Consider the following 18085-nt stretch of genomic DNA (forward strand, 5'->3'; position numbering starts at 1 on the left):
AGCACATCTTGGTTGTGCAGAGGTCACGTCAATCTTGAGCATAAATCAATATTGAAAAATGTAGAACAAACCGTTTAGTTGCCAGTATTACATTTTTGGTATTTTTGGTTTTTTTACTGTGCTAATGACCTTTAGATACCGTATTACACAATATTATTTGTGTCTCTGTGTATCATGCAGCCCAAATGCTGAGGAAATGCCCAAGTGTATTAGGTCCTTCCAAATGAATACAAAAACAATCCTAGACTGCAGAGAGAGGGGGAAAGCAAACAGACTGACCTGAGTGGACAGGAACGGATGAGGCACTTGAGCACGTAAGCCCCCCTGGGCAGGGTTCATGGGATGCATGCCAGGCTGGTGCATCCCTCGAGGCGGAGGAGGCATCCCTCCACCGCTGCCACCAAACACGCCATGGCTACCCATCTACAGTATCATCAGAACGACATGGAATTAAAACACATTTAGGCCTGAAAAAAACGTTAGCAGACCTACAAGCTCGTAGATCTGCTATTTTTCAATAGCTAAAGTATAACATAATGCTTAGTTAAAACACCAAAAGGGGTTCCCGTCTAGAATGGGTTAAAGCCATCATGTCCATGTCAAGTAGTGTTGTTTTTGGCAGCAGACACGAGAACGGTGTTCATAGAAAACGGCTAAATAAAGTATCGTTTGCTGGTGTCCCTTTAGACGAGAATGGTGTTTTCAGGAGGTGAAAACGCAACAAAGTTGAAACCACCTTCCAGAGTGGAAATCTTTGGGAACGCCGTTTTATCCCTTCTCCGTGTAAACAGGCAAAACGGTGAATCCGCAACACTTATGACATCATGGCTCACGTTGGCTCACAGCGCATATGTTTATTGCATTGCCATATACGATATAATGGAGTTCCTGAACAAGCCTCCCTCCTCGCCTACAAAGCGCTGCTCATCAGCGATGGTGAATGTAAAAACATGATGTAAATAAAAAGCCTTGTTATAGGCGGCAGCCACGGCAGCAGCGTTTATGTAGCCTAATGTATTATAAAATATATAATCATCCCGTGGCGCGCTCTGCCTGCATGCTGTGGGCTGCGACCACAACCACGTTGTGTTCTGGAATCATTCAAAACCCCAATAGGGTTGCGTGAAGGGGTTCTTATTCTTGTACGTGGGTGACTGGTCTATTTGGCAGCCCGTTACCGCCACCTAGCGACATTATAGCGTTTTCATAAAGTGTGCGTTCTCATGTAAATAAAAATTGAGAACGCAACACGGTGACCATCTGGAGATGGTCACCTGGAATGTCACCTGGAGTCACCTGGAATGTTTTAGTCGACTAAATATCATAAGATTTTAGTCGACTAAATCTACAGTCGATTTAGTCGACTAATGTATTTTGGTGGGCCTTAATGCCATTGTAATGACTGTTTTTACACTAGCTGAAAATAGCAGATCTACAATAGATAGCAGATCAAATAGCAGATCTACAATAGATAGCAGATCATATCTTAGTTTTCATTTAGTTTGTCAATGAAAAAAGGTAGTCGTCGAACATTTTTCGTCTTAGTTTTAGTCGACGAAATCAACACTGAATGTCAGTACCATCCGAAAAGGAAATGCGAGCTGAGAAATTCCAGCCAGACACAATGATTACCAACAGCACAGCAATTCAAGCACATTCTTGAATTGCAATGAAAACATTCAGAATTCAAGCATGTTAACCCATTTTGGGCGGGAACCCCGTTTGGTGTTTTAAGCATTGCTATACTTTAGCCATTGAAAAATAGCAGATCTACAAGCTCATAGGCACCAAGTGCCGCGCTACGAGCTTTTAGGTCTGCTATTTTTGAAAAATCGTGAAAATGTGGCGCAAATCTTCGTCGTTTCAGAGCCAAAGTTTTTAACTCAAATCTTTGCTTCTGGAGGGTCCCTCCCTGGAACAACATATTTTCAGATGGGGGTCGGCAGCCAATTACATATAATGTTGGGGGGTTCTTGACATGAAAATGTTTGAGAACCACTGACATAGAAACATAGGGTTTTGCAGAAAACTGTCAGGATTTAGAAGACACATTTGTAGAACCGTTCCCAGGTCAAAATGGGTTCATGGCTTTCCAGCCTCAAGGTCAAAGATACCCTGTTGAACAAACAAGGTCTCGTACCTTGTCCCCGTAGGGCCCCATGTCACCAGGTCCCATCTCTTTGGAACCAGGCATGCGGTAGCCGCCCCCTCTATTCCCCCCTCTCCGCATATCTCCATTGTAGTCATTCATTCCTCGCTTATCTCCTTCCATCTTCTTGTCAACACTTGGGTCATCACCCTGTGAACGTTTTGCATTAGTTAATATTAGTACAACTGACAAAAAAACATGTACGGAACAGGCATTGTGGATAGTTTCAGATATAGATTCGACTGGTGCCAGAAAGCCCTAGAAAACCAGTTACCGATATTTTGTAAAAACTTAAGACATGAAGTTTGTATTTGAGAGCATTTAACTTTATTTGATTTAATTTAACACAAATACATATGTATAAATATAAAATGTACATAATGCAGTACATGTTTATATAAAATACAAACTTAATTATTTTCTTTTTCATTTTACTCATGGTAATTAAAAGCTTCAAAAGAGGAAAATACATTTACATGGAAATGTTTTTTTTTTCTCTAGTTTTTTTCCCCATGATTTTGCAACCCATTTTTTCCACCCAGTGTCAATTATCTAATATAATTCTGGGCGCACTTCCTCTGCCAACCTGGGGGGCAGCGGACTGACCTCATGCTTCCTTCTATGCATGAGGAGTCCAAGCTGCTTCTTTTCACCTGACAGAGGGGACTTTTCCCGGCCGGACGTAGCGCGTAGAAGGAACACGTTATTCCGACCAGTTTCTTTCCCCTCCATTAGGCGCCCCGGCTGGCCAGGGGGAGGTAGTTTAGAGACCAGGATTACTGCATGTTTTTTGTGAGGGTACCTACCCTAGGGGACACGGGGAGAACATGCAAACTCCACACAGAAAGGCCCTTTCGCCAACCCCGCCTCGGGTATGGGCACTGATGACACGGAAGCGACCCCAGGACCTTCTAGCTGTGAGGCGACAGCAGTACTGACTGTGCCACCGTGCCCCCTATTTTACATGTGCTATGTCCCATCTAGTATGAGGAAACCAGTAAAAACAAATATTCAATCTTACCAGGAGACCCATGTTTGAGAACTGACGTGACATTGGGCCCATCCAGTTGTCCCCTGGTCCACCCTGTAACAAATACACCACAAGTTAAAAGAAATTATCACAAGTGACTTTTACCCCACATTTTACCCCATATATAAAATGGGCATTATGTGAGCTTGTAGATCTGCTATTTTCAGCAAGTATAAACTTACTTATACTCTTGTCCACTAGTCCCTTCCTAACAAATTCTAGTTGTCTAGTTTGTATTTGTTGACGCAATTGTCATTGTATATTTAGTCATCATAGCTTAGTTTTCATTTAGTTTTCCTCACATTTTTTGTCATAGTATTAGGTTCAGGTTCATCAGGTTCATTTATTTGTTTGTCCCCGAAGGGCGATTTGGTTTACAACAAGGCATAACAGGCAGACACATGAATCACATAAAACACAGTAAAAAGAGCATGGTACACATAGAAATAAAATAAACAGTTCAAGGTTTCAGTGTAGCAAAGGAAATTCATAACGGCGACAAAGTTACCTCCTCCTCCTATCGTCATTTAAGGCCTGGATAGACACAGGTACGAAGGATAATTTATACCGGTTACTTTTTGCCCCTGGAACCTTTAGGCGAAGGCCGGAAGGAAGCAGCCTGTACTCAGAGCTGAGGGGATGGGAGTTGTCCGAAGAAATGGACTTGGCTTTCTTAAGCACCTGGTTTTTAAAGATATGATCCAGGCTACTGAAATTTACTCCTGCTATTAGTCAATGAAATCAACACTGGTGGAAACCTTAGAGTATATATTAATAGAGACGGCACCGGATTTCTCCTCCCATCCACTTGCATTAAGTTGCTCAAAAGCGCATGAGGCGATTTCACTCCTCCTTCCGGGTAGGAACAGAGTGCATTCTGGGATGGATTGGACCCAAACACATGAACGCGCTGGCCGTTGACTATCATTGCACGCGCTCACGTATGAAACAGCGTTTACGTGTCATCATGAACGTGCGCAATGATAGTCAACGGACTAGCGCGTTCATGTGTTTGGCCCAGCGGCCAGCGCTGCAATACCAGATTCGGCCACTATGTCCATTTCGCCTCAGGGTTTCCTCCGGGTGCCGTCTCTATAAGGTGGAAACCCTGTTTCCCCCCCCACCTTGATGTTCCCTCTCTTTCCCCCATGCCCGGGGCCCCAGCCTCCACAGTTCCCCTACCTTGATGTTCCCTCTCTTTCCCCCAGGCCCCAGCCTCCACAGTTCTCCCACCTTGATGTTCCCTCTCTTTCCCCCATGCCCCGGGCCCCAGCCTCCACAGTTCTCCTACCTTGATGTTCCCTCTCTTTCCCCCATGCCCCAGCCTCCACAGTTCCCCTACCTTGATGTTCCCTCTCTTTCCCCCATGCCCCAGCCTCCACAGTTCTCCTACCTTGATGTTCCCTCTCTTTCCCCCATGCCCCAGCCTCCACAGTTCTCCTACCTTGATGTTCCCTCTCTTTCCCCCATGCCCCGGGCCCCAGCCTCCACAGTTCTCCTACCTTGATGTTCCCTCTCTTTCCCCCATGCCCCAGCCTCCACAGTTCCCCTACCTTGATGTTCCCTCTCTTTCCCGGGTGCCCCGGGCCCCAGCCTCCAGAGTTGTAGGAGGAGTTGCTTCCCTGGGAGCTGGTGCTGTTCCAGACGCCACCACCCCCGTCATCCTCCTCGTCCCAGCTGGAGTGACGCGAGGCTGCCACAGACGCCTCGCCTTTCCCTCCCCAACCCTCCATTGGCTTGGAGGCGGAGCCTGGCAGGGGGACAAGCAGAGTGTTAAGTTAAACTGGGTTTGTGTCTGGGTAGCTCAGTCGGTAGAGCACTCGCCTTTCGACCGCAAGGTCAAGGGTTCGATCCCGGGCACCGCCAACTCAAGCGTACGAGTAGCACGGCTTGATGTCGTGCGGTAAGTACTGGGAGCTGATGGTAGGTGTTGCAGCTCCACCTCAGCAATCCATCTCTCAGAGGTCTAGCACATTGAAACGGGGATAGACCCTGGGTGATACCGACAATAAGCCTCTCTGACTTATGTGGATCTTGGACTTCATCGTTACCAGCTTGTCAAAGTGATTTTTTTGTCAATAACCGTCTATAGAGCGTCGCAGTCCCACCCCCTACTTTCCTCAGACATTTCAAAAAGTATTTATTTAAAGACCTTCTAAGCCTCGTACAAAGCCAACTCGAGTTGTGAGAAATCATGACAACAAACACAATTTTTCAGGCAGAACAAATAATTAGAAAGAAGAAGAAAACGGCAGGTTACAACACTTTTCTTGTTTTTCTTCTTTGTAATTATTTGTTTGGTCCAAAATAGTGTGTTTATTGTCATGATTTGTCACAACTCGAATTGGCTTTGTACGACGCTTAAAAGGTCTTTAAATAAACACTTTTTGAAATGTCTGAGGTTAGGGCATTGGGACTGAAAGCGGGCGGTACTGCGATGCTCTACAAAGCATTTTCGGTGGTCCCCAAACAAAACCGTTGAGAACCTGGTCTATAATGTAAGGTATGGTCACATTCTGTCAAGGGTTCCCAGCCCCATTGACCAACATCATACAATTACAAGTTAAATGGTGCAAGTGCATACAATGTGGTACGCTCATCAGTCAGACACACACAGGTTATAGACAGCTAGCCTCTTGCAGAGCCACACCGTAAAAATGACACATTGGAGGAGGTGTATTTCAAGGTCTTAATTTAGTTAGTTGACTTTGTAGTTTTTTTTATCCCACTATGCACTAAATGCATGACCCTTTGTATCCACTTTCCTTAAGTTTACTGCTTTCCTTATCATAGGTCTACCCTACCCGTCCCTTACACCTTTTTTCTCCTCTATTCTTACCAGGCTTGTTGAGGTTAGCTGAGGGATTCCCCCAGCCGGAGGCTTTGGCGGGATCATCCGGGTCTCCCCAGCCTCCAGATGGTGCATCAGACGTCTGACTCCAGGGAGCCGCACCGTTGTCGACAGATTGTCCTCCTCCTCCACCTCCTCCTCCTCCTCCTCCTCCTCCTCCTCCTCCTCCTCCACCTCCTCCCCACATACCTGGACCTGGAGGCATGGACACCACAGAGAGTTTCAATGCGTAACGGGGACCAAGATTGCACATTATTCAGCCAATTCAGTCGAGATTTCTAATTGTCTTTAAGGAGGCCTTAGGAGTTTTGAAAAGGTCTTTAAAACCCATTCTGGGCAGGAACCCCATTTTGGTGTTTTAAATTAAGCATCGTTATACTTTAGCTATTGAAAGCACCGAGTGCCGCGCTACGAGCCTGTAGATCTGCTATTATTTGAAAAATCGTGAAAATTTGGCACAAACCTTTAAACATATATTCTTTTGGAGCGAACATTTTTAACTTCAGATGGGGGGGGGGGGGGGGGGTCGGCGGCCAATTACAGATATTTTTTGGGGGTCCTTGACATGGAAATGTTTGAGAACCACTGACATAGAAACATGAGGTTTTTCAGAAAACTGATTTAGAAGACATTTTGTAGAATCGTCCTCGGGTCTATCTGCTTCATGTTACAGAATGGTAGAGTCACGGTGAATATAACTCCTAAGCCCTACATCTCAGACCCCATGAATCACAAATAGATTGTATCTTACCCATGCCAGCGTTGCCAGGGTTGGGGTCCCTGTTTGGCTGCATGCCCTGCTGCCTTCTTGGTGGCTGCTGCTGCTGCTGTATGGATGGCGGTGGTGGGGGACCCTGTGGGCCGCCATGACCCGGACCCGGAGGGCCGTGACCCGGACCCTGTGGGCCGGCGTGACCCGGACCCGGAGGGCCGTGACCCGGACCCTGTGGGCCGCCGTGACCCGGCGGGCCGCCGTGACCCGGACCCGGAGGGCCGTGACCCGGACCCGGCGGGCCGCCGTGACCCGGCGGGCCGCCGTGACCCGGACCCGGCGGGGCGCCGTGACCCGGCGGCCCGTGACCCGGAGGGGCATTCTTTTTGTCCCACAAATTCACATTCTTGGTGTTGTAGCGTGTCGGGTCGCCCCAGGCCGAGGTGCCATCGTCGATCTCCATCTTGCGGCTGATGGACTGAGGGGAGGGCTCATCCCAGCCACTGGCCTCCAGGGACGGCTCACTACCACTACCGCTACCGCTACCTCCCCCACCCCCACCCCCACCGCCGCTGCCCCCGGAGATCTGAGGGATCGGGCCAGCGGTCCAACCTGCACTTTGGTTCTGATTCTTGGATGGTGGACCACCACCACCACCACCACCTCCACCGATACCGGACCGACCACTCCACCCTCCTTGAACGGGTCCTCCCGGTGGTGGCTGCTGCTGGCCTTGTGATTGGTGCTGCTGCTGTTGATTTGGGGCTTTCATTGGTGCCACTTGGCTGTTTGGTATGTGTGCTGCTGCTGCGTTGTGGGGTTTGACTCCCCCCCAATCCTGGGGAGGCTTGCCTCCGCCGCCCACGTCTCCTCCACCTCCTCCTCCCCAGCCGCCTCCTCCTCCTCTCTGAGGAGCTCCTTGTCCCTCATCCAGGTTACCCCAGGAGGAACCACCCTCATCAGAGTTACTTCCGCCTCGGCCTCTCCCATCTCCCCACCCCCCTCCTCCTCCAGGCTTGGAGTCCCTTTGTCCCCAGTCTCCTCCTCCTCCTCCTCCTCCTCCTCCTCCTCCACCACCACCACCACCTCTCTGTGCTGCCCAGCCGCCTGCCTCTCCTCTCCCCATTTCCTTCCATCCTCCTGTCCCTTTATCTTCCGGCGGCGGGCCACCTCCTCCCCAACCACTACCCTGTTCTCCGAATTCCCTCCAGTTTCCTCCTCCTCCTCCTCCAGTGGCTGGCCCCCCACCACCACCACCACCGCCACCACCACCACCTCCTCCTCGGTGATCTCCCCATTCTTTCTCTTCACCCCCCCAGCCTTTGCCCTTGCTCTGCTCTGGTGGTGGACGCTCTCCCCAGCCTCCAGCTACCTTTCCCTGGCTGCCCTCCGACTCAGCCACGGGAGATCCAGGCTTCCTCATTCCACTGCCTGCCATCTGCGGGCTGCGAGCGGGCTGCGAGTCCCTCATTGAACCAGAGTTCCCGCCACCGCCGGCCATGTTGTGGGCGCCGGGAGACGGATCAGTAGTCATTGGACCAGGGTTAGATGGGTACCCAGCGCCGCGGCTAGTGGTAGAAGTGTTCAAGGATGACGAGGACGAGAATGTGGAAGAAGCGGACGGAACGCCTCTCTCGTTCCGGTTCCCCGCTCCTCCTCCTCCTCCCGTTTTCGTTTTGGTGTCCAGGTCCCAGGCCACATTCTGTCTGATCTGGGTCTGACCCCAGCCGGCGTTGGAGAGGACCCGGGGGTCCAGGTCAGACCGACTGAGCATGCTCTGTAAGGCCACTTCAGCGTTGGGGGTCGGATTGGTCGGATTGGTGGGATTGGTCGGATTGGAGTGATGGCGCCCAGAGGACTGCTCGTGCTTCTGATTGTGAGGCCCACTCCCGACTCCGCTTCCAGCCCCGCCACTCCCTGCCACGGAGCCTCCACCACCACCGCTGGAGGTCGCCGGTCCTCTACCGACACCTCCTCCCTGTCTACCTCCCGCTCCACCCCCCCAATCCCCGCCTCCTACATCCCCACTGTCTGCCCCCCCTTTCTGATTGTCCCAAGCTCTTGTCGTAGATGCAAACGTCGGAGAGCCAGAATCCTGGGAGACGCCGCCCTCGACACCTGCGCTACCTCCACTACTGCTGCTGTTGCTGCTGCTGCCTGCTCCACTGCTTCCTATTGCTGGGTTACTAGAACCTCCTCCTCCTCCTCCTCCTCCACCCGTTGCTGCACCCGCACCACTCCACCCTGGCTCCGCACTCCCTCCTTCCCAAGCTCCCTGAGATACCACTGGGGTATTTGAGCTACCGTCGTTCCCTCTGCCCCACCCTTTGTCGCCCATTGACCCTGCCTTCTCCCCCTGGCTACCAAAGCCCCACACACTGCCCTCCTGCCCCTGTGCTGCCCCACCACCACCACCACCCCAACCATCAGTCTGCGAGGCACCTGAATTGAGGTCGGAGGAGGTTGGTGGCATGGCTCTCCAAGAAGAAGAAGAGGCTGCAGCAGAGGACGGCGAGGAACCAGAGAGATTACCGCCTCCTCCAGTGTCCATCCCATCTCCATCTACTTGATTTGGTCCCAGTCCTGCTCCTATTGTTCCTCCTCCTGATCCCAGTTCAGGCCCAAGGCCTGCCCAGTTATGCGGCGGCTGCTGGTCTCCCTCCCTGGCTCCTCCAACCCTCTCAAGGTGCTGCTGATGGAGGCCAGCCTGGTTCACAGACGACAGAGGGAGAGTCGTGGCAAGGGCATTGCTGGCAGAGAATGAGGAAGATGAAGTGATGGACGAGTGTGGAGGAGGGAGGCCCTCGCCTGTCAAGGCCGACGTCCCGTCCTGCACCAGGGCGGGCCAGGCCGAGGGGTTGGTGTTGGGGTTAAAGTTGGCACCGGGGACCCCGCTGCCGCCACCACCACTCACCGGGCTCTCCTGAGGCCCAGGAAGAAGATGGGAGACTTTGGAATTGTAGAACGCTGCCGCTCCGACCTCCACCTGAGAAGAGGAGGAGGAGGAGGCCCACACGCCGCCCGACTGGACACATTCATTGAGCGAGGAGGAGGAGGAAGGAGGAGAGGAGCGAGGTGGTGAGGGACTGTCCAAGTTCCCTCCTCCTCCCGATGCTCCTCCTCCCTTCTGCTGGATGGTTCTCTCACTCCATGAGGCACTGCTGTTGTTGTGGGGGCCGCCATCCTGCTCCCGTCCCCCTCCCAACCCCTCAGAACCCGATTTGGCCCCGCCCAGGATGCTAGGCCACTCCTCCAGGTCAGTCCCGTCCACAATCACCTTCTCCCAGCCCTGAGAGGGGGGCTGGCTGCCAGAGCCGGCCCCCCATGTGGAATTTGCATAAGTTGAAGTAGTAGTAGAAGAAGACGACAGAGCAGCGACACATGATGATGAGGATGAGTTTGGGGGTGAAGGAGAAGATGAATCCAGGTTGGGATCTGATTGAAAAACAGAGAAATGATTTGTCCTCCTCTCCGATGACAACACATTAATATTTCTCTCAGTAAAGATTTGAACGACGACATCATGTAATCCATTCAAAATCATGGCTGCAATCTTTTTTTTTTAGCGCCCCTCCTATACACAGGTTTAATGTTTGTCTTAAGTTCAATGTTTGTTTTGTAAACGCCATTGACAATGAAGGGAAAATGTACGTCATAATGTGCTCATTATGTCATATTGTCTCTTTATTGTTAATGGCGTTTAATGTTTGTGTTTGCACCGTTTGTTTTACATCACATCACCTAATCAACATGCGTTAGACTTTAATATATTAGCGCCCCTCACTTCACACTGGTGTGATTTTATTTTACTATGGATGGTAACAATAGCAAAAAAAAACAATACATTCTGTGAGCAAATGTTTCTACTCTGCACCATCATCAACGCACCTGTGGCTCCAGCTGTGGTTGCACTGGGGTTATCTCCTCCCTGGGAGGAGAGAGGTGGGGTGGCCCCTCGGCCACTCCCACCGCCCCCTCCTCCTCCACCCAGCAACATGGAGGACAGCGGTGGCTGGCCCCTCTTCAGTAGCACTTTGTGGTCCTGCTGGCAGCGAAATCTTGGGGGCACCTCCCTGGGCATGTAGCGCTGCTGCTGCTGCGAGGTCTGGCTTCCAGAGGAGGAGGAGGGCTGTCGGGTGGCCACAGCAGCCCGCTGCTTTGCATTGTTCCCACCACCGGGAAGGACTGCAACAGGACAGGGGGACGAGGGGGGAGCAGGGCCAGGGCTGGGGGATGCTGAGCCCGGGGTGGCGAGTGGCTGGGTAGAGGAGGGCTTGGCTGATTCTGGCACTGTGTACAGGACAAACAAAAAGAACCAAAATTGAGTTGTATTACCTTTGTGACCTGGGAGTTGTAGAGGATGAGTTTCATTTTGTTTTCCACTGTACCATGATTTGAGAAACGTCTTTAATCCAGGGTAAGAACCCAGATTTGTTTTGGATGTCTGTGTGTTCACCAAGGAAGTTTTTGTTTTAGGAAAATTCATAGAGAAGGCTTGGCAGTTACGTTGTATCCATAAGTAACTGTTTATGCATTTTGTTTATGGTGTATCATTGTGTTATGTACATTTTGAGTGTCTTGTATCTTCTTTCGATAGGACAGTAGGACACTTGAATAAAAAAACAATTCCATCTATGTATTAGAATCAAGTACAGTAAAATGTGTGTGTGGGTGCAATATGTGACTGCCTATGTGTTTCTCCCCTCTCTCCTACAACTGCCCATGTGTTTCTCCCCTCTCCTACAACTGCCCATGTGTTTCTCCCCTCTCTCCTACAACTGCCCATGTGTTTCTCCCCTCTCTCCTACAACTGCCCATGTGTTTCTCCCCTCTCTCCTACAACTGCCCATGTGTTTCTCCCCTCTCTCCTACAACTGCCCATGTGTTTCTTCCCTCTCTCCTACAACTGCCCATGTGTTTCTCCCCTCTCTCCTACAACTGCCCATGTGTTTCTCCCCTCTCTCCTACAACTGCCCATGTGTTTCTCCCCTCTCTCCTACAACTGCCCATGTGTTTCTTCCCTCTCTCCTACAACTGCCCATGTGTTTCTCCCCTCTCTCCTACAACTGCCCATGTGTTTCTCCCCTCTCTCCTACAACTGCCTATGTGTTTCTTCCCTCTCTCCTACAACTGCCCATGTGTTTCTCCCCTCTCTCCTACAACTGCCCATGTGTTTCTTCCCTCTCTCCTACAACTGCCCATGTGTTTCTTCCCTCTCTCCTACAACTGCCCATGCGTTTCTCCCCTCTCTCCTACAACTGCCCATGTGTTTCTTCCCTCTCTCCTACAACTGCCTGTGTTTCTCCCCTCTCTCCTACAACTGCCCATGTGTTTCTCCCCTCTCTCCTACAACTGCCCATGTGTTTCTCCCCTCTCTCCTACAACTGCCCATGTGTTTCTCCCCTCTCTCCTACAACTCCTGACAAAGTGCCCTTGAACAAAGCTGTAACTGCTTCAAAGCCCAACAGTACTATAAGCATACTGGACATTTTCTCAGGTACGGCATGGCTTCTTTGACCTCCTGTCTAAAAAGAGCTACGATTATTTTCATTGCAAATCAGACCACTCAAACATTCATGATGAAAGCTGAGAAATTAAATTAAGTTATATATGCTTAGATGATTTTTATTTATATTAGGATACATTTGCGTGACTGTAAAGACGAAACAGAGTGGTGGGGAGGCTTCACTTCCGCTTTATATTTTACTCATCGGAGCTTCCATGCTCCAGACTGTATGACGGAACGGAAGCATTTGAAAATCGCAAGAGACAACAGTCTGGCAAAGCGAGACTAGTGGTTCCATGACTTCCTCAAGGACACTTTGACACTAACCCCTAAACCCAGGGGGAGCCACTAACCCAGGGGGAGCCACTAACCCAGGGGGAGCCACGGATCCAACACTTTGACACTAACCCAGGGGGAGCCACTAACCCAGGGGGAGCCACTAACCCAGGGGGAGCCACGGATCCAACACTTTGACACTAACCCAGGGGGAGCCACTAACCCAGGGGGAGCCACGGATCCAACACTTTGACACTAACCCAGGGGGAGCCACTAACCCAGGGGGAGCCACGGATCCAACACTTTGACACTAACCCAGGGGGAGCCACTAACCCAGGGGGAGCCACGGATCCACTAACCCAGGGGGAGCCACTAACCCAGGGGGAGCCATGGATCCACTAACCCAGGGGGGGCCACGGATCCAACCGACACTAACCCAGGGGGAGCCACGGATCCACTAACCCAGGGGGAGCCACTAACCCAGGGGGAGCCACGGATCCACTAACCCAGGGGGGGCCACGGATCCAACCGACACTAACCCAGGGGGAGCCACGGATCCAACCGACACTAACCCAGGGGGAGCCAGGGATCCAACCGGGAACTTTGACACTAACCCAGGGGGAGCCAGGGATCCAAGGACACTTTGACACTAACCCAGGGGGAGCCACGGATCCAAGGACACTGACACTAACCCAGGGGGAGCCACGGATCCAACCGGGAACTTTACGATCACCAAGCAGCCCCTACCACCCCCCGAGAGAACAGAGGCAGGTAAGAAGAGAAAGAAAGTTACCTTTGATTTTCTGTTCTGGCACCTGAAATTATAGAAAAAACAAATGTCAATTAGTGCACAATATGATATGCAAATCCATATAGACAGGGAGACACCAGTTATTGGAGAAAAAAAAACACGACTTCCATAAAAAATTGTTTAACCCTACCTTTAAAATTAAACATATATATATATTAAATGAGCCTAAAGTTGTGTAAGTGCTAGTAGTTGGTACAGAACTTCAACAGACTCGACACGCAGAGCACATGCCAATAGCTGCTACGGAAATAAATTAGCGCCCCAAAAGAGAAACAAATGAGTCCAAAGAAATGTGGGTATACAGCTATACAAAGTGTTTGTTAGCCTAGACCAGGGGTTCCCAACCTTTCTATTGTCACAGACCGGCTGACTGTTCAGAAAATGTTCGGACTGGCACGGGGTGTGTGTGTGTGTGTGGGGGGGGGGGGGGGGGGGAATTGGTGGTCGAGGTTCGTAGGAGTCACGCGTCAGCGTACCTAAACCTAACTCACGGAAGACAGTTCACTGGCCCTTAACCCATTTAGATCTGAGCTTGATTCTACAAATGCCTTCTAAATCATTTCAGTTTTCTGAAAAACCTATGTTTCTATGTCAGTTCAAACTATCATGTCAAGGACACCCAGAATCATATGTATTTGGCCGCCGACCCCCATCTGAAAATATGTTGTTCCAGGGACCCCCCAGAAGCAAAGAGTTGGGTTAAAAACATTCGCTCTGAAAGAATATATATATATATATATATATATATATATATATATATATATATTCAAAGATTTGCACTACATTTTCAAAAATAGCAGACCTACAAGCTCGTAGCACGGCACAGCTTGTAGATGTGCTATTTTATTGACCTAAATGGCGTTATATCAACAATGATAGTATGATTTAAAAAAAGGTTAGGCTTATGTCTTTTTCAGAAATTACTTTAGACATGTGGAAAACTTTAGTTAAACATGCAGAGTGACGCATTACTTTATAGGGTAACATCATCTTCCAATACTCCGATACTTGTTTTGAAATCATAATCCTGTACCTTAACTGTGTAGCGTTTTGTTTCATTAGTGTGAGCGACGGACACAATAGCCTACAGCTTGTTGCTGCTCGCTGAGTGAGCACACATGAATGGTAAAGATACCAAGGATTGGACAGTGATGTCACCGTTATGCTACGCAAACACGGAAGTAACAGGGACTCAAAGCCGTTTATAAATCAGTCACGGACGCGTCCGTTGACGAATCCTTGGTATTTTCACTAGGGTGGTTGGGAACCTCTAGCCTAGACTTATCAGGTCAACTGGTTTCTATCAGAACTGCAAAAGTACACAGAACATTCAAGGCATTCAAAAACGTATTTACCTTCTGAGAGGCTTCCCTTTTCTTTTTATCCTCTTTCTTCTTTTTCTTGTCTTCCATTAACTGCTGCTCCCTTTCCTGATTCTCCCGTCTGGGAAAACATTTAGAAGAATCATTTAAAAACAATGCGTGTGAGAGAGACAGACAGACAGTCCTTTAACAACCTACAGCATGCAAGTAACAAGTAAGCACACCAGTGTAAATCTGTCATCTATATATGAATCCAGCAGCAAAATAAAACACCACAACTTTGTTCATAACATTGTATCTACTGTATGTGTAGTGGCCCACATCAACTGATGTCTGCTGCTGCAGCGTGGCATCTCTCCGGGCCACGGTAACTTTAAGGGTGAAAATACTGACGTTTTCTTCATGTTATTTGTCGTCGCTGCTGGCTTTATACACTGGTGACAGTAAGAAGCTGATCCCCTTCAGCTGGTTTAGTGTGCATACATCATACATGTATGCTGCAGTACTTAGTTTAGACAGTATTTGGTTTAGACTAGTAGTCATTGGTTAGACCAGTCATTAGTCCTACAACTACAACCTATCTCAAACACTCACCCTAACCTCCCACAGGGCAGCACACCTAAACCTAACCCATGTCTAACCAATGACTAGTCTAAAGTATGCACCCCGCTACGGGATGTTTTTAGACATTTTGCGATATTGTTATCGTCCGTTTCCAGACTTTTACGGTAAGATCATCCAGCCTTACGTCTTCTCTACACAATTAGTTAATGTTGTAAGAACTGTAATGTTAACCAGAGACAAGGGAAGGCTTGCCAGCAGTCCATGGTAGCCTAGCTCTGCTCATTGCATAATTCATCACACAGCAAACGATTGCAGTTACAACCAAACAGTGAACACTGTAGGTGGTTATAGAGATGTATAATGTACTATAAATATACCTCAATATTTACCCAGGAAGTTACATTGAGGTTAAAAAAATAAATAAATTCATATTAGAAGGGACAGAATGATGGATTGTGTGGATACAGTGGGGGAACTGGCCTCCATGCTCTAGTGAGTGGTTGGAGGAGACTTTACACTGTGGAAAGCACCATGACCTGAACATGCAAAATGCACAACAAATCAAGCCACGCAAGGCTTGGTATTAAAACAACCAGGCCCTGGTTCTGTTGTGGGATGCATAAGGCAGGTGGCTAAACTCTGTCCTCCTTTGCAGTGCCTTCTTCATTTGAGAAATCTGTCAAGGCTTCCACACTTTAGTTGGCTGTAATTAAGCACAGCCTCCCTTGCAGCTAGCTAAGCTGCACATAATGAGCAAAGCTGCCACTGTCTCGGGTCGAGACAGCTAATGTGGGCTAGCGTTGCTCTAGTAGTAATCCTCTAATGTGCACCAACAACACCGTTTCAACATTTCAGCAGATAGATAGCGACACCCTTTGGATACTAGTTGCCGTAAATACGAACGCATACAGTTAATTGCTTCCAGCCACATTCAGGGTCACTGTCACTAAAAAAAGAAAATAACCATCGTAGATAATAGTACAACAGGTTGGGTTCGCTCAACGACAAGAAACAGATTTACAAGGTCATGGTGGGCTTGTAGATCCGTTCTTGTCGGCGAGCGACAAGATTCATTCCTGTTCTGTTCTTTGGCTAAATAGAAGTATATATTTGTACGTTCTCTAAGTGTTTTGATGAATGGAACAAGGTGGACCCTCTTGTAAACAAGTGTAATGCTTTTATGGTGTCGTCCACTCACAGTTTGTGTATTGAGTTGTGCTTGAAATGTACTGTAATTCTGCAAACTGTTAATAAATACTTAAATCGATCAGTTAATTGCTTCCAGCCACATTCAGGGTCACCGAGTCAAAAAGAAAACAACCCGTAGATAGTACAACAGGTTCAGCTCAAACGACAAGAAACAGATCTACAAGGTCATGATGGACGGTGGGCTTGTAGATCCGTTCTTGTCGGCGAGCGACAACATAAACTCTAGCGCGGGGAGCTGGCAGGAGCTAGCTAGCCAGACGGGTTGTTGACCTGCTGACCACCAGAGAAGGGGGGCTAATGTTAGCTTGAGTGCTAACAGCAGCTGGTGTCAAGTCCGTGGCTCGGCGGTGTGGCGTGGCCCACAGGACGGTCAGATCGACAGCACCGATCCGACCCGACCCCGCCGGTCCCCCCGCGCTGCTGCTGGCTCGCCAACACACTCAACACAATCCCCCCCCGATTGATTCCCACGATGTCTCGCTGATGGCGCAGCTAGGCTGCAATAATGTACTTCACATCATGTTCAGCTTAGCTATAGCTGTCAACTCTAATGTTGTTTATATATGGAGCAAAGCAACACACCACCAGAGCCTGCCTGCTTGGCTATAGTAGCAGCATTTGAACTCAATAGGCTTATCATATGTAATGTTACAGTAGTACGGCGCGAGCCCCCTTCGCTCGACACAGAAATGACGTATTTATTTCAACTAAAAGGGGGTAAAAATGTGTGTCGATGCGTCGTTCTTCTTTCAGCCCACCCCGGTTGAAAATACGTCATTTTCTTATGAAACAAAAAAAATAAGGGCTCACGCGACTACAAGTTATTATATAAAATGATCACGAAATGAAACGAGGATGAACTTCAGTGACGTCTGCTGTGTGCATCTCCTCTCGAAGCTAAAAAAGCGAAGAGGCTAACGTTGAAGTGTTTAAAAAAAAAAAAAAAAAAAACACGACAAAAGCGGTTCAGTGACATTAGCCTTGGACATCCATCTGGACCGGAGAACACAGGAGAGTGCTGCAAAAGTACAGAAACAACAAACAAACTCACCTCAGGAATCACAAACATAAAGTGCTTCTGTGCAGAAAAAAAAATCGTGCAGACCCACAACGCTAGCAGGCTAGCAAGCTAGCAGCTAGCTCCGCGAGCTAGTTCTTCGAGGCGTTCAAGGCTAAATTGAATAAGAAATGACATCACCGAAAGGCGAAATGTTAATTAATAGAAAAAGACGTGGGAAGGCAAATGTCCTTTTTTGCGCGAATGTAAGTTCTCAAGCTGTAAACGAAACGTGCATAACCTCTTGATGACTGTCAAACGCTGTAGGATCGGTTAGTTTACTGTCGGCCATTTTGCTTCTCCGTGCAGCTTTAGCTAGCAGCATATCATCACCAGGCTGGTTGTTGATCAGAGGGGGGAGGGGGAGGGGGGGCGGACGGTGCATATCTGCGTTCTGCAGCAGGGGGCGTATTCTCACCCAAAGCATGACGTCATTTTTTTTGTCAGAGTTCAGAACAGTCTCACTCTCATATGTTCACCCCAAAAAAGTTAATTCATTACAAGTTAATTTGAGTCCCACTCCCACTGACACATGCCTCCTCTTTGAGCGACCACATCAAAAACGACGCGAATGCTAGTGGCAAATATTGGGGCATGG

At 49.0% G+C, this 18085-nt stretch overlaps 1 protein-coding gene across 1 annotated transcript in view; it reads right to left on the reverse strand.

Annotated features, from left to right (window-relative positions):
* The window catches only part of LOC306936283 (trinucleotide repeat-containing gene 6B protein-like), a 35699-nt gene extending 17871 nt beyond the window's left edge, over positions 1–17828 (reverse strand). The window contains exons 1-11 of the mRNA XM_079519772.1: positions 17482–17828; positions 14691–14778; positions 13318–13339; positions 10631–11032; positions 8018–10177; positions 6782–7798; positions 6019–6225; positions 4733–4929; positions 3171–3233; positions 2141–2299; positions 280–423 (exon numbers count right to left, since the gene is read on the reverse strand). Of these exons, the coding sequence (XP_079375898.1) occupies positions 280–423; positions 2141–2299; positions 3171–3233; positions 4733–4929; positions 6019–6225; positions 6782–7798; positions 8018–10177; positions 10631–11032; positions 13318–13339; positions 14691–14747 (4428 nt within the window). The 5' untranslated portion in view covers positions 14748–14778; positions 17482–17828. The remainder of the gene's footprint in view (positions 1–279; positions 424–2140; positions 2300–3170; positions 3234–4732; positions 4930–6018; positions 6226–6781; positions 7799–8017; positions 10178–10630; positions 11033–13317; positions 13340–14690; positions 14779–17481) is intronic.
* Between the last annotated feature and the right edge of the window lie 257 nt (positions 17829–18085).

The sequence above is a fragment of the Electrona antarctica genome (assembly GCF_951216825.1).
Source record: "Electrona antarctica genome assembly, chromosome: 14".
NCBI lineage: Eukaryota > Metazoa > Chordata > Actinopteri > Myctophiformes > Myctophidae > Electrona > Electrona antarctica.